Genomic DNA, 13,880 nt, shown 5'->3' with positions numbered 1-13,880 from the left:
GGCGGGGGCGGGGGCGGCAGCGCCGCGGAGCAGCATGACGTCACCGGCCCCCGCCCCGGGGCGGCGCAGGCGCGTTGCGGCCGGCGGGCGGGGCGGGGGCCGGCTGTGCTCCGGCGCGGGCGGGCGGGCGGGCGGCCGGGGGGCGGCGGGCCGGGCGGGCGGGGCGGGCGCGCGCGCGCGGGCTGACGGCCGGAGCCCAGGATGCCGCGCGGGGCGGCGCGCTCTCCCCCCGCGCGGTCCTGGCCGCGGCGGCCGCGGGGGCCGGGGCTGGGGCCGGGGCGGCTGCCGGAGCCGGGGCCGCGGTAGGGGCGGCGGCGGCGCGCCGGGCCCGGGGCGGCCTGAGCGGGGCGGGGGCCGCGGGGGCGCCATGAGCGGCGGCGGCGGCGGGGGGGGGCGGGGGCCCGCTCCCCAGCCGCTTCGCCGACTACTTTGTCATCTGCGGACTGGACACGGACACCGGGCTGGAGCCGGACGAGCTGTCGGGTGAGCCGCGGGCCGGGGGCGGCGGGCCGGGCGGGACCGCGGGGCCCGGCCCGAGCTCCCCGCGCCGGCCGGGGGGGAAGCGAGGCCGGCCCGGGTCGGGGCCGCGGCCCATTGTCTGCCCCCGGGCCGGAGGAGGGGGCGGGGGTCCCTGGGGCAGCGGCCCCCTGCCCGGGGCCCCGGGCGACCCAGCCGCGGGGCTGGCCAGAGCCGCGCTCCCGGGGACCGGGGGGATGTCCGTGCCGTTTTGGGGGGCCCTGCGCCCCTGGAGGGGAGGGCGGGGAGGCCGGGCCGCCCCTGGCTGCCCCCGGGCCCCGGGGACCTCCCACCCAACTCGCTTCCCAACTTTGCAGAGTTCAGTCCCGGAGGCCTGGCCTCCCGGGGCCCCCCCGGCTCCACAGCTGACGAGCCCCCGTGGGGGCGCCCCGGACGTGACCCGGGTTCCCTCATCGGCTTCGCCCCCAGATTCCAGCCCTCCCCAAGCCTGGAAGGGCGATGTCTTGTGGACCCAGCCGAGGGGGATGTGGGGGGCCAAGGAGGGCCGTGCCCGAAACACGAGTGTGTCTGACCTAGTTCTCGCTGGCCCAGCCGTGCTCGGGACGCCGCACCTGGCCCCCCTCACCTGGAAGCCTGCCCCTCCCGGCTGCTCCCCGGCTCGTGGTCTGTTGTGTTAGGCTTCCTGGGCTTCCTGGGGGTTTTTGGCATGATGGCTGATACGGACTGGAAACCCCTGCCCCTTTTTCTGCAGCCGATGCTTCCCTGTAAAGTGCAGTGAGATCACAGCCTCAGGTTTCATTCATCCTGGTGACTCAATTTGCATGTCTTTGGTGATGACAGGACAGTTTTCTTTTTGGTCAGAAGAAAGATTCCAAGGACTGCACGTCTTCCGAAAAGATAAGAGATGCATATTCCAAGAAGTAAAATGTTGAAAGTCTTTTTTTTGTTAAACCCACAACAAACTCAAACTTAGGTTTCAACTTAGAATAGATTGGAAAGAGAATGCAAACACTTTAGTTTGAAGTTGAGGGAGAGAGAGAGAGAGAGAGAGAGAGAGAGAGAGAGAGAGAGAGAAGGCCCTTAATTGAAGACTTCCTTCCTGAGCCCAGTGATGCTTAATGCTCGGGGCCCTGGGCCAAGTACCCTGTAACTTCCTCTCTCCCCTCACCCTCTTCTTCCCCCCCCCCCCCCCCCCCAGGTTGTGAGCTACTGCTAATGTAGATGTTAATGTTCCACTTTGGGATGTTTAATATGTATGAGAGTGGAGGGCTTGTATAGGCTTAAGGCTTGGAAAGAACCTTAGGAGGGATTGAGGATGATCCAATCTAACTTCTTTATTTAAAAAGGATGGTACCCCCTTGTGGTTCTCCAAGCTCAGTGAGTGGCAGAGACAAGGCTAGAATTGGGAAGGGGTAGAACTTGGGATTTAGAGGTGACTCTGAAGCATCTAGTCCAGCACTAATAATAACAGGCTTCTAGATAGTGTTTTCTAGTTTGCAAAGTGCTTTACAAATATTATCTCATTTGATCCTTGTCAGATCCTGCCCTGAGAGGTAGTTGCTTTTGCCCTCTTTTTTTACAGAGGGGGAGCCTGAGGCGGACAGCAGCTGAGTGACTCGCTTAGAGATCTGGTTATAGACTGAGGTTGGCTTTGAATTCTGGTCTTCTTGTCTTCATGTCCAGTGCCCTCTCCATTGTGCTACCCCTTGATCTTTCCAGTGCCAACCTGGTCCACATCCCTCAGAGAATCATAGATCTGGAACACAAAGGGACCTTAGAGATCACAGTCCAACCACCTCATTTTACAAATGAAGAAACTGAGTGTCAGAGATTTTAAAAGACTAGCCCAGGTTCATACAGGGAGTAAATTGCAGAGGATTTGAACTCTTGCTCTCACTCTTTACCCTAGCTTCCTCCCATTGAGCCTGACCTGACTTTAGATTACAGTTAAATGGTGTGGCAGATTGCAGACTTGCACCCATAAGACATTAGGCAGACCCTCAGCTCCCCAGGAGAGAGGGGCTTTCAGGGCATTCCTGAAGAGGACCCAGGAATCATTTTTGTGCTTGTGGTGGTATCTGAGCAGTCAGACAATAAAGTTGGCTGCTGGTTTGTGAATTGTCTGATGCTTGCCATAGGATCTGGCTTCTCTTGAGCTTCAAAAGGCTTCCCTGATAATTAAGCTGCAGGGGTGATCGGGGAAGGGAAGGAGTTGCAGAACGTGTCCAGGAGGGTAGTTTCCCTGTGTTGCCGGAGGATTTTTAAATTTGATGGCAGTGGTAGAAAAAGCCCAAATGGTTTGTCCAGCCTGCAGTCTTTGTATCCACACACAGGCCTTGATGAAAGGCGAGTCTCCTCTCTTGTCAGTTGGTAGGGGACCCTGATATCCCCGAGGGGGGTGGGGGAGAGCCGGGGGAATCCTAGCATAAAACAAAGAAAAACCCAGCCAGCCTTCTGTCATTTCGCCCGACTTTCAGTTCCAGGGCATCCACAGGCTTCTTGCAGGTCTGCTTCTCTCCGAAAAGGATGATGTCATAGTAACGGAAACTACAGGAAATCATGAATTGTTCCCGGACCTCTGGAGAGGTCCCTGGGAGACTGTTCTCACTGAGTAAATGGTCTTCTGGGCCCCAGGTAGCCTCCCGGGCCTGGGCTTGCCCCTCGCTGGCATCGTGGAGATGGTCTCTTTGCCAGCACTGTGACTAAACTGAGAATGAAGGATTGGAGGAGGCAGGCTTTTTGTGGTGGAAAGAGCAGGGAGGCTCTGAGATCAGCCTTCAGGATCTCCGCTCCCTTTGCAAGGCAAGACCAGGCTGCAGCAGTCCAGCTTCCAATCGGAACCACTCCTGTTTCCTTAGGTCTGAGGATCTTAAACCTTTTGGGTGGCCTGGACGCCTTTGGGGAGATCTGAGGAAAGTCTTTGGACCCCTAATCAGAATCGTGTTTTAAAATGATCCAGTGAGCTTGCAGGCAAAAGGCACTCCTACTCTATGCCCTCAATAAAAATGAACAGTAATCATTAAAAAAATGATCCAGTGAAATACATAGGATTATATCGGAAACCAATTTCATCGAAATGCAGTTAGCATAGTATTAAAAATAATTCATGGACCTCAAACCCCCTGCCTTGACAGGTTATTTATAAAACATCAGTCCTGTGTGGTTCATTGTGTACATCTTATTATCCCCGTTATACAGTTGAGGAAACTGAGGCCTATGGGAAGGCAGTGATATGACGTGTTTGAGGTCATCGCTAATAAGGGGCAGAGTTGGAATTTAATTGCGGATATGACTCCCAAGTCTGGTGTTTTTTTCCATTCTCCCTGCTTCGTATCCTGCTAATCTCTTCCCTTCCCTTCCTCGTTCTCTTCTGTATGCAGACGCTCTGCCCTGGAGAAGTGGAAAGTAAGCTCTTCCATCCTCTCTCATCTCCATGTCTGCTGAGTTTCCTCCCTCACACCCCTCGTTCTCCTCCCCACCCCCCCTCCAGTCCACACCCCCTGCCCTGATTGCAGCTTTGCAGTGATCTGATGAGCATGGAGGACGGGGGAATTGCTGGTTCGGCTCACCCTGTGACGATAGCACGCTCTAAGGCAGCATACTTTTCTGAACTCAGGTTTCTAGATCAGGTTGGGAAAACATGCCAAGTCAAAATGTCTTCAAAGACATTTTATTTCACTTAAAATCAAAGCATTCCCTCATCTTCCTGGATGGGTGTCATGTCAGGGGACCACAGAAGCCAGTTGTCAGCAAGACAATGACATTTCTGTAGCCTTTCAGGGTTGACAGAAGTGCTTTGCTCACAGCAGCTCTGTTCACGCAAACCTTGTTATCCCCATTTTGTGTGGAAGGGAGATGACACTTGGGCCTGAAGCCCACGTAAGCAGGCAGGGAGTGTCGCAGCTGGGATCCCTTGAACCTGAGCCCTTTACCACTGGGCAGCCCTGCCTCCAGGTACCAGGGCTCCTCTGTGCTAAGGGAGCAAAGGAAGGGCTGCCCCATCAAGACCCCGACCAGGACAGAGAAGGAGAGGCTGGCTGATCCTCTAGAGCCTGTCTAGGCAAAAGGGAGATGTCCTCAGTACAGTTATTTGTATTCATGTGGAATAAGGGGAAAGGGACCAGCCTGGTAGGACCTTGTCGGATTTATTTTAAAACTCATTTCCTGGGTTTTTCAACAGGGACTTCAAAAGCGAAGCATAACAGTTATCTCCTCAGTGCTTTGTTGGTGTCTCTTGAATATGCCATCTATTTACCCCCATGTGCCCACTCCTGAGTTGGGCTGTAACAGTACTTTTTATCTAGTACTTTCAGGTTCACAGAGCCCACCAGACAAGGTCCAGTGTCTTATCCAAGTCATTGTAGTCTTATAGGTGAGTCCTGGGATTTAAACTCCATTCATTCTGGTAAACCATGCTGCCCCTGATAGGGTGGAGTAAGCTCCGACTTGCATCTGGATAACAAAATGAAGGTTTCAATCAGTAAGCAGGAAGATTCCACCACCCCCTTTTTTCTAAAGTATTATTTTCAGTTTAGTTTAACAGATAATAAGAAACATTTATTAAATTTCTTATGAGCACTCAACAAAGGAATACCAAGACAAAAAAGAAACATTCCCTGTCCTCTGAGGATTTACATTCTCTTGGGAAATTAGACAATTTAAGCAGACAAGTATAAACATCATAATGTTTTTTTCTTGTTCTCATCTAATATTCCAGAGTTTCAATAGGGGCAAATCACTGTTATATTGTTATTTTTTTATTTGTTCTTTTTTTTGTTGAATGTTCTTGCCCAGATGGATCAAGTGATTTTGTTTTTATTTTTTATTGTTTTATTTTTTTATTTTTATTTTTTGCAAGGCAATGGGGTTAAGTGGCTTGCCCAAGGCCACACAGCTAGATAATTATTAAGTGTCTGAGGCTGGCTTTGAACTCAGGTACTCCTGACTCCAGGGTCAGTGCTGTATCCACTGCACCACCTAGCCACCCCGTTTGTATTTTTTAAAGAGACAAGTAGGTGGCATGATGTATGATAGAGTACAGGGCCTGGAGTCTGGCATCCCTGAGTTCAAATCCAGCCTCAAAAACTTATTAGCTGGATGAACCTGAGCAAGTCCCTTGACTTCTGTTTGCCTCAGTTTATTCATCTGTAAAATGGGAATAATGATAACCCCTATTTGGCAGGGTTAGTGTGAAGATCAAATAATGTGATGAGATAATATTGGTAAAACACTTTGCAACCTTTAAAGCACAATATAAATGATAGTTATACCATCCTTTTACAACTGAATAGAAGTGTTGAGGTTTGAGCCACACCACAGTCAGTAGCTTTGGGACAACCCCAGTAGCATATGGGATGACAGGAATAGTTTGCAGTTCATCTTGTTCCTATGCAGTTTTGGTTTCTTTCCATGGGGCCCTATATTTCGAGAACTTTTCATTCCAGGTGATTTGGAGGTTATGAATATTTAGTATTCCAAAATCTATTAAGAATGTTGTTTGTAAATTTAATGGATCTGGATTACTTTTGGGCAGTGATGATGATGAATATTTTGTGTGTGTGTGGTCACCTAAGGAGGGAGAGAGCAGTTAACCAGGGAGAGACTGACATGGCTTGGAAAGAAATGGAAGACTCTAAGGCCACAGACTGAGAGGGCCCTGAATTCTAGGTGTGTAAGGGGGCTGGGGGGAGGCTATCTGCTTGGGCAAATTTAGGGATGAGAAAATAGGAGAGTTTGGCCAGAATAAAGAATGAGGGAAGGGCAGTAGTATCCAGCAAGGAAGACTGGCAGAAAACAGACTGATGAGCTTTCAGTGCTAAGTTGGAAAGCTGCTGGTTTTTCCCAGAGTCAATGGGAAGCCACCAAATCTTGAGAAGTCAAGGCGTGACAGGGTTAGATCAATCTTTTAGGAAGATGCCAAATAAGGCACCCTTGTAAAAGATGGGTTCAAAAGGGGAGAAACCAGAGACAGGGAACATCCTTGGGCTGTGCCTGTGGTCCCAGGAGAGGCTTGTACCAGAGTGGTGGCCACCTGAATAGAGAGATGGTTTAAGAGTTAGAAGACTTGTCAGAGAGAAGCCCTTTGGGGATGAGAGATAGGGAGGAGTTGAGCATGACCTTGATGGCACTGTCCTTTAGGAGAAACAGGACATTTTGGTCTAGAGAAAAAAAAGATAATGCACTTTGCGATAAATGTGTTGGGTTTGATTCCTGAAGGACAGTAATTCCCAAGGGGTTGTTGCTAGAATTCTTTAATGACCTTTTCAGCATTAAGAAATTGCCCAATTATATTACAAATATATTTTTTCCTCTGTGGACAACAAGCTTGTGCATATTTGAAGCACTTTAGGTTTGTTTCTGTGGTGACTTGGGGCTTTTGAACAAATTGATTCGCCCTTTATAGCATCTGTGTTTTGACCTCCTTCTCTCCTCTGACATGGCCATCCCCTTGTTGCCGACCCTTGTTGCTTCCTACTTGGAGATTGCAGTCACCTACTTGGGGTGGGGATCTGCCCATCACCATTCTCTCCCCATACCAGACCATCCTACTCATTTTTGTAGAGAGCTGGTTTGACCATTCAGTGAACTGCAGTGGCTCTCTTCTACCCCTCAGGAGTCTGGCATTTAAAGTCCCCCTGTGAGGATCAAAGAAGATAATCTATGTAAATCATTTTATAGTAGCTGCTTACTAGATGCTCTTATCCTGGTGACTATTATGACCTTATCTATCATTCCCCTTCAACTTTCAGTAATCCTGGCCTCTGGGCTGTGGTTCTCACCTAAGACACTCCTACTTCCTGCCTTGGAGCAACCTCTCTGGTGGGACCTGTGCCTCAGAGGCTCTCCCTCCTCTTCTCTGCCTCCTGGCTTCTCTGTAGGGTGAGACAGGAAGGATGAACCAGCAGAGCCAACTCAGAAGGGACAGGAGAACCTGGAGGAATCCAAGTCGAGGAGCATGCTGTAGAGAGCCTGGTCACCAAAGTCAGAAGGGTGAAACCTGAGAAGAGGCCCTCAGATTTAGGGATTTATTAGGCATAGTCAGGCAACATGACTGTCTCAAAGAAATTGCACTTTGCTTTTGAAATGGAAATCTTCCCTTTTCTTACTGGTTGGAAATGATGTAAAGTAAGCACAGATATTACCAACTTCTAGGTCCTGGGACAAAGATGTGAGTGGATAGTACTGGGAGCTAGGGGAGGTGTCAAGTGTGGATAAGATGTAGTCCTAACTCCCTTGCAGCTCAGAAACTAGTCTGGAGAAGGGGCACTGGATGAATTAGAAATTCAGCAAGTTAAGAGGCAGGCTAGACAGTTGGGTCTTTGGGAATATAGCCTGAGGAAAGGCCAGAAGGCATTGAATTGAGTTCATAGTCTTCCTACTAAAGATGTCAGTCTCAACTGCAGGTTTGATAGAGGTATGAGAAGTTCCTTGTCAGAATGCATAGAGAAGGGCCGGCTAGGTGGCTCAGTGGATGAAGCACCGGCCTTGGAGTCAGGAGTACCTGAGTTCAAATCCGGCCTTAGACACTTAATAATTACCTAGCTGTGTGGCCTTGGGAGAGCCACTTAACCCCATTGCCTTGAAAAATCTAAAAAAGCAAAAACAATGCATGGAGAACTAACCTCAGAGTTAGGATGACCTAGGTTCGAATTTCCTAAGGGCTCTGTGATCCTGGACAAGTCACTTAACCAGCAGTGATCCAGGCAGTGAAGACTTTAAATTGCTTAGTATTTGTCACAGTCTTCATTGGTGGAATGTGTTTACTTCTTGGGAGTCTCAAATTATCAGTGAAATCACAGGTTTAGACTAGAGATAGAAATCATAAGTGTTATAGGATATATTTTCAGATCACTTGAATGATTATTAAGGGAAAATTAATCAATTTGTTGATTTTATAGTTATAAAATATGTTCACAAATGGTTCATTCATTTAATCAACAGTAATATTTTGAGGTTGGTAACTCAAAGACTTTTTTTTTTAAGGTTTTTGCAAGGCAAATGGGGTTAAGTGGCTCGCCCAAGGCCACACAGCTAGGTAATTATTAAGTGTCTGAGACCGGATTTGAACCCAGGTACTCCTGACTCCAGGGCCGGTGCTTTATCCACTGCACCACCTAGCCGCCCCAAGACTTTGCTTTTTTATGAAATCTCAGAGAAGTTAAGTGACTTCTCCAAAGTCACACAGCTTTAATAAGGGGTCTTGAACCAGACTCTACTCCTACTACTTACATACTAATTTAAGTATTTATTAAGTCATTGGGAAGTAAACGTGACTGATTTTTGATATAGTAGGTATTAATGAAATCAGTAATTTATTCTAATCAGCTCTATTAGGAGTTTTTTTTAATTTTTGATATGAATTGAGATGAGATAAACCTTTCTATCATTGCAGATTGGCAACTCTTCTCCCATTTATTGCCCTAGAAAGTGGCACAAGTCACTAAGAGGTTAATTAATTGACTTGCTCAGGACTATATAGCCAGTTAAAATGGTGCCAATTCCAACATTTGCATTTTCTGAATATAATTCTCCTGTTTTGGACACAGAGTGGTCTCTGGTTTTGTTTGTTAACTTCTTCGTGATAGTTTTTAGACTGATAGGAGAGGGACAGGCCACAGAGATCATCTGGTCTAACCCATTCTTTTTGCACAGGAGGAAGCTGAGGGGAGATTTAGCAGCTTGTTCAAGGTCAAACATTTTGGAAGAAACAGAATTGATAGTCAAACTCAGATTTTCTTACTCCAGAATCTGATGTTCATTTCACCATGTTATCCTGATAACTGTTTTTAATAGAATGAACACATATAGATTGAAATTTTTTTTTAACAATTTTAATTACAAACCTGAAATGATTCTTTAAAACACCACAGTATTGCAGTCTGATTCTGCATGATGAAACTCATCATTACACACACTACAGCTAAGGGATATAGTTATTCTTTAGATAATTTCCTGGTTTTTTTTTCTCAGAATGAACGAAAAGAAGAGCTTTCTTGCCTTTTTAGTTCCCAAATGATTTCTTAATTTAGAAAGTTTTTCTTCTCCTGAATTGGTTTAATTTTTTTTTTTTCCCTTCTACTGAAGAAGAAGCTCCTGCTGTGAAGGGTGGATCATTAGTCATCTGTGATGAATATAATAGTTAAGTGAATTTTAAAACATGGAATTACAAAGGAATCTTATATTGAAACACTATTATCAAAGCTGTTAAACAGGTTCACAGATCCCAGGTTAAAGAGCTCAACTCTAAAACAATAATACTTAAATGTAGTGCCTAAAGGTTTATAAATGGCTTTCCTTAAAGTAGTGATGGAAGATATGACTGGGATGTTTTTGTGTTTGTTATATCTTAAACTGAAGCCATATTTAGAGGGTTTTTTTTGTTGTTGTTAAGAACTCTTAACCAAAAGTATTTGAATATAAATGTTGAACTTAAAGATGAAAAATAATTGTTTTTTAAAATTTTATTTATTTGAGGCAATGGGGTTCAGTGACTTACCCAAAGTCACACAGCTAGGTAATTATTACGTGTCTGAGGTTGTATTTGAGCTCAGGTCCTCCTGACTCCAGGGCCAGTGCTCTATCCACTGTGCTACTTAGCTTCCCCTGATGAAAAATAATTTAAAAAAATTCTTCTCTGTGTTAAACATCCTGACAGGCATTGCATCTGTCTAGGGAGTAAAGTCTGTGGCCCAGCCTTCCTCCTTGATGTAGGTGCTCTCATAGAGTGCTCCAGTCAGACTTCTAGACCCCAAGTCTCTCATAGAGTTTTCATTACCCTCTGAGGGCACTTGTGTCTGTACTGATAATAGCTAACATTTGCAGAGCCCTTTGGCTTAGATTTACTTGTTTGCTCTTCACAACCACCTCCTCCTTCAGGTAAGGTGGGAGTGATAATAATACCAATAATAGACAGTTACTTGGTACTTTAAAGGCAGCCTGGTATATCAAATAGAGAGCTCAAGCTCTGAGATGGGAAGACCTTGTTTCATGTCATGCCTCTGGCACATACTAATCTCAGGACAGGCCTTTAACTGCCTAGTACTCTAGGATACCCTCCAAGACTGGCACATTGTGGAGAAGATGCCAGCCTACATTGGTAGATGGAATTTCCTCATCTGGGAGTTATCTGTCTCAGCTAACCCAAGGTCCAGTACCTTTTCCTGTCTATCCCTCTAGTCGCTATGGGGTCTGCAGAGCACTTTAATATAGTATCGATTTTGTTCCTTACCATAACTTTGAGATTAAGTACTACTGGGATCTTTATGACTGAGGATCAGAGCAGGCAGTGACTTGATTAGGGTCACATAGCAAGAACCATCCACTGTTTGAACCTGTCTTCTTGACTTCTAAGTTCAGTACCCTATTTACTTTGAAAGTATTGATAAATATATATTATTCTAGTCTAAAGTGTGTTAAAAGGTCAAATACCAAGACAAGGGGAAAATGGATTAAGGGTGATGTCTCAGTACAGAACTAGAGGTAACTCTTAGTTATGATCATTGCCTTCCCCTTCTAGGGAAAGAGTGAGAGTGATGTTCAGATCCTCTTTTCCCATTCTGAAGGGATTAGGGTATTGATTGTAGAGAGTGGGTCCTTTTGATTATCTCTGGAGTACACTTGAAAGAGGTGGTCTAAGGAGGAATTGAGTAGTTTTAGGAAAAGATTAAGTGACTCTTGTTCTGTTAGATAGAATAGATCTTTTCCTTATGTTTTAGAGAAATGCCAAAGGCATGGGAAGACATTGCCCATTTGGATTTTTTTTCTCAGTGAGAAATTCTTGGATTTAAAATGCTAAATTAATAAAAATAATTTCTGACAGTTCATCTAAAATGGCAGAGTACAGTAGTTTTTTAAAATTATTTTTTAGTTCCAGAGTTTTTCTCCCTCTTTCTCAATCCCTCCTCACCTTTTAAGAAGACAAGAAACAGGATACCCATTTTTGCACATGAAGTAATTTAACTGTATTTCCTCATTAGTTGTGCTTAAGAAAAAAAGTGCAAGAAGAATAAAGCAGGGGAAAAAAGTATGCTTTATTGTACTTAGAGTCCATTAGTTTTCTCTCTGAAGGTTGATAGCGTTTTTTGGAATTATGGATTATTTTCCTGATCAGAGTAGTTAAGTTTTCTACAATTGATGATTGTTACAATATTGATATTACTGTGTATATTGTTCTGGTTATGCTCACTTTTCTTTGCATCTGTTCATCTGAGTCTTCCTAGGCTTTTCTAAAACCATTCCCCTCTTCATATCTTATAGCACAATAATATTCCTTCATGTTTACGTACCACAACTTGTTTGGTCATTCTCCAATTGATGGGCATTCCCTCAGTTTCCATTTCTTTCCCACTGTTATAGACATTTTTTTGTTTATGTGGTCTTTTTTCCTTTTTTAAGATAATATTTAATTTTTTTCTCAATTACATGTTAAAACAATTTACTTTTCTTTTTCCTTTGATTTGTTTGGGCATAAGACCTAGTGATAGTTATATAGTCTTCTGGGCATAGTTCTAAATTGTTCTATAGTACAGTGTTATAGCTTTTTTTCTTTGACTTTGCCCTCAAAAAGCTTATATTCTTGTGGGGAAATGTCCATAAGTATATTTTAAATAAATACAATGTAATTTTGCATAGGAGGGAAGTAGTAGCTTGGGGGCTCAGGAAAAAGTTCATGTAGGAGTCACTGCTGGTTGAGCTGAGCTTCGAAGGATATAAAGGATCCTAAGAGAAGATGAAAGGCGTGCTTTCCAGGCATGGGGGACATGGGCATAGGGTAAAGGCAGAGAGGTAGGATCGGACTCGTCATTGTGAGGAGCAGCAAGGTGGCCAGTTTGACTGGATAGTGGATGGGCAGTTATCTAGAACAGGGTTGCAAGGTAGGTTGGAGGCAGGTTGTGAAGGGTTTTAAAAGCCATACAAGGGGTGGTCAAGGAGAATCAAGGAAACTCAATTTAGGGTGTTTACAGGGATATTAGAATGTCTTTTGGTAGGATGTTCCACAGAATGAAGACCAGAGTTATGGTAGAATCAGGGAAACTCCCTGAGGAAGGAAGGAGAATGACCAGGGACCCCAGAATCTGGATTGGATGACATTGAGACAGTGAACCAGAGGTAGAAGATCAGGGGCGAGTCCTCTAGGCGGTGGGATGCACCTGGATGTGGGACAGTACCAAGTCCTGCTGGGTTGGAATGTGGAGTGATGGAGTGTGTGGTGGGGAATCACAAGTAATTGTCCTGAAAAGACCTGACTCTAGTTCTTCCTGGACCCTGGGCAAGCTTGGCTCACCTTTTCAAGGCTCCAGACATTTGTACAGAACTGAAACCTGAATGGCAACTTTGCTTTTGAGAAGAGTTTGATATCCATTAAGCATCTTTTTCCTCCCTCCCTCTCTCCTCTTTCTGTCTCCTCTTTCTCTTCTCTCTCTCTCTCTCTCTCTCTCTCTCTCTCTCTCTCTCTCTCTCCTCCCCGCCTCCCCTCTACCCCCCACTCCTCTCTGTCTTTGTCTGTTTCTCTCCCTGTCTCTGTCTTTTTCTGTCTCTTGTCTCTTTCTTTAAAAAAGCTTAATTGATTTTTTTTTAAACATTGCTGTCACTTCCCAGTGGCTTCTCCTCCATTCTCTCTAAAACTCTCCATTCAACAACAAAATGCATTTAAACAAAACATGTATGCCTCATTTTACACCTATAGTTCACACCTTTACATTGAAAGGAAGGAGCTATTTGGAAACTTAGCTTGTGGCAGCTAGGTGGTCCAGTGGGTAGAGTACTGGTTTTGGAGTCAGGAGGACAGGCCTCAGATACTTTGCTTGCACTAGCTGTGTGACCTTGGGCAAGTCACTTAACCCTGATTGCCTCACATCCAGGGCCATCTCCATCCATCCTGATCCCTGGTGTCATGGTCTTCAAGAAGAATGTACAAACATCATCATCATCATCATTTTTTTTTACCTTGTAGTCATTTTTGTAATTCATACTTTCATATGTATACGTCATACTTTTTGATATATATATAACATTTTTGTTTAGATCCCCTTCTCAGAAAATGGTTATGCATTTAACATAAATAAGGAAACCAACCCTATTGAAATAAAGATGTAATTTTCCCAAATTCCTAGATCCATTGAAATCTATCCATGCCTTCTAGGTTAAGAATCCCTGCTCTAGAAGAATTTCTGTATTGGGGGGAAAGAGATTGGACCCGATATGCAAGAGCCTTCTACTTTTGGGATTTTGTGCAGTCAGTTAGCTAATTAGCTGATAGATAATAATGGAGGAGATTATAAGATAAATCCAAAACTGTGGCCTTGCCTTTGGGAAGCCATGCCAGTGCCTTCTGGGGAGCTGAGAGGCGTCCTCATGAAGCTGGATGAGGCTTGTTTTCATTCCAAGCTTGTTTGGATTGTGTG

General features: G+C 45.4%; 1 protein-coding gene across 1 annotated transcript in view; it reads left to right on the top strand.

The window, feature by feature from the left end:
• Nucleotides 1-367: 367 nt before the first annotated feature.
• The window catches only part of DENND5A (DENN domain containing 5A), an 84,536-nt gene continuing 71,023 nt past the window's right edge, over nucleotides 368-13,880 (top strand). The window contains 2 exon segments of the mRNA XM_074230274.1: nucleotides 368-384; nucleotides 386-483. Coding sequence (XP_074086375.1) covers nucleotides 368-384; nucleotides 386-483 — 115 coding nt within the window.

This window comes from Macrotis lagotis, chromosome 3, assembly GCF_037893015.1.
Source record: "Macrotis lagotis isolate mMagLag1 chromosome 3, bilby.v1.9.chrom.fasta, whole genome shotgun sequence".
Classification (NCBI taxonomy): Eukaryota; Metazoa; Chordata; class Mammalia; order Peramelemorphia; family Peramelidae; genus Macrotis; species Macrotis lagotis.
This window is presented reverse-complemented; position numbering and strand designations above follow the sequence as displayed.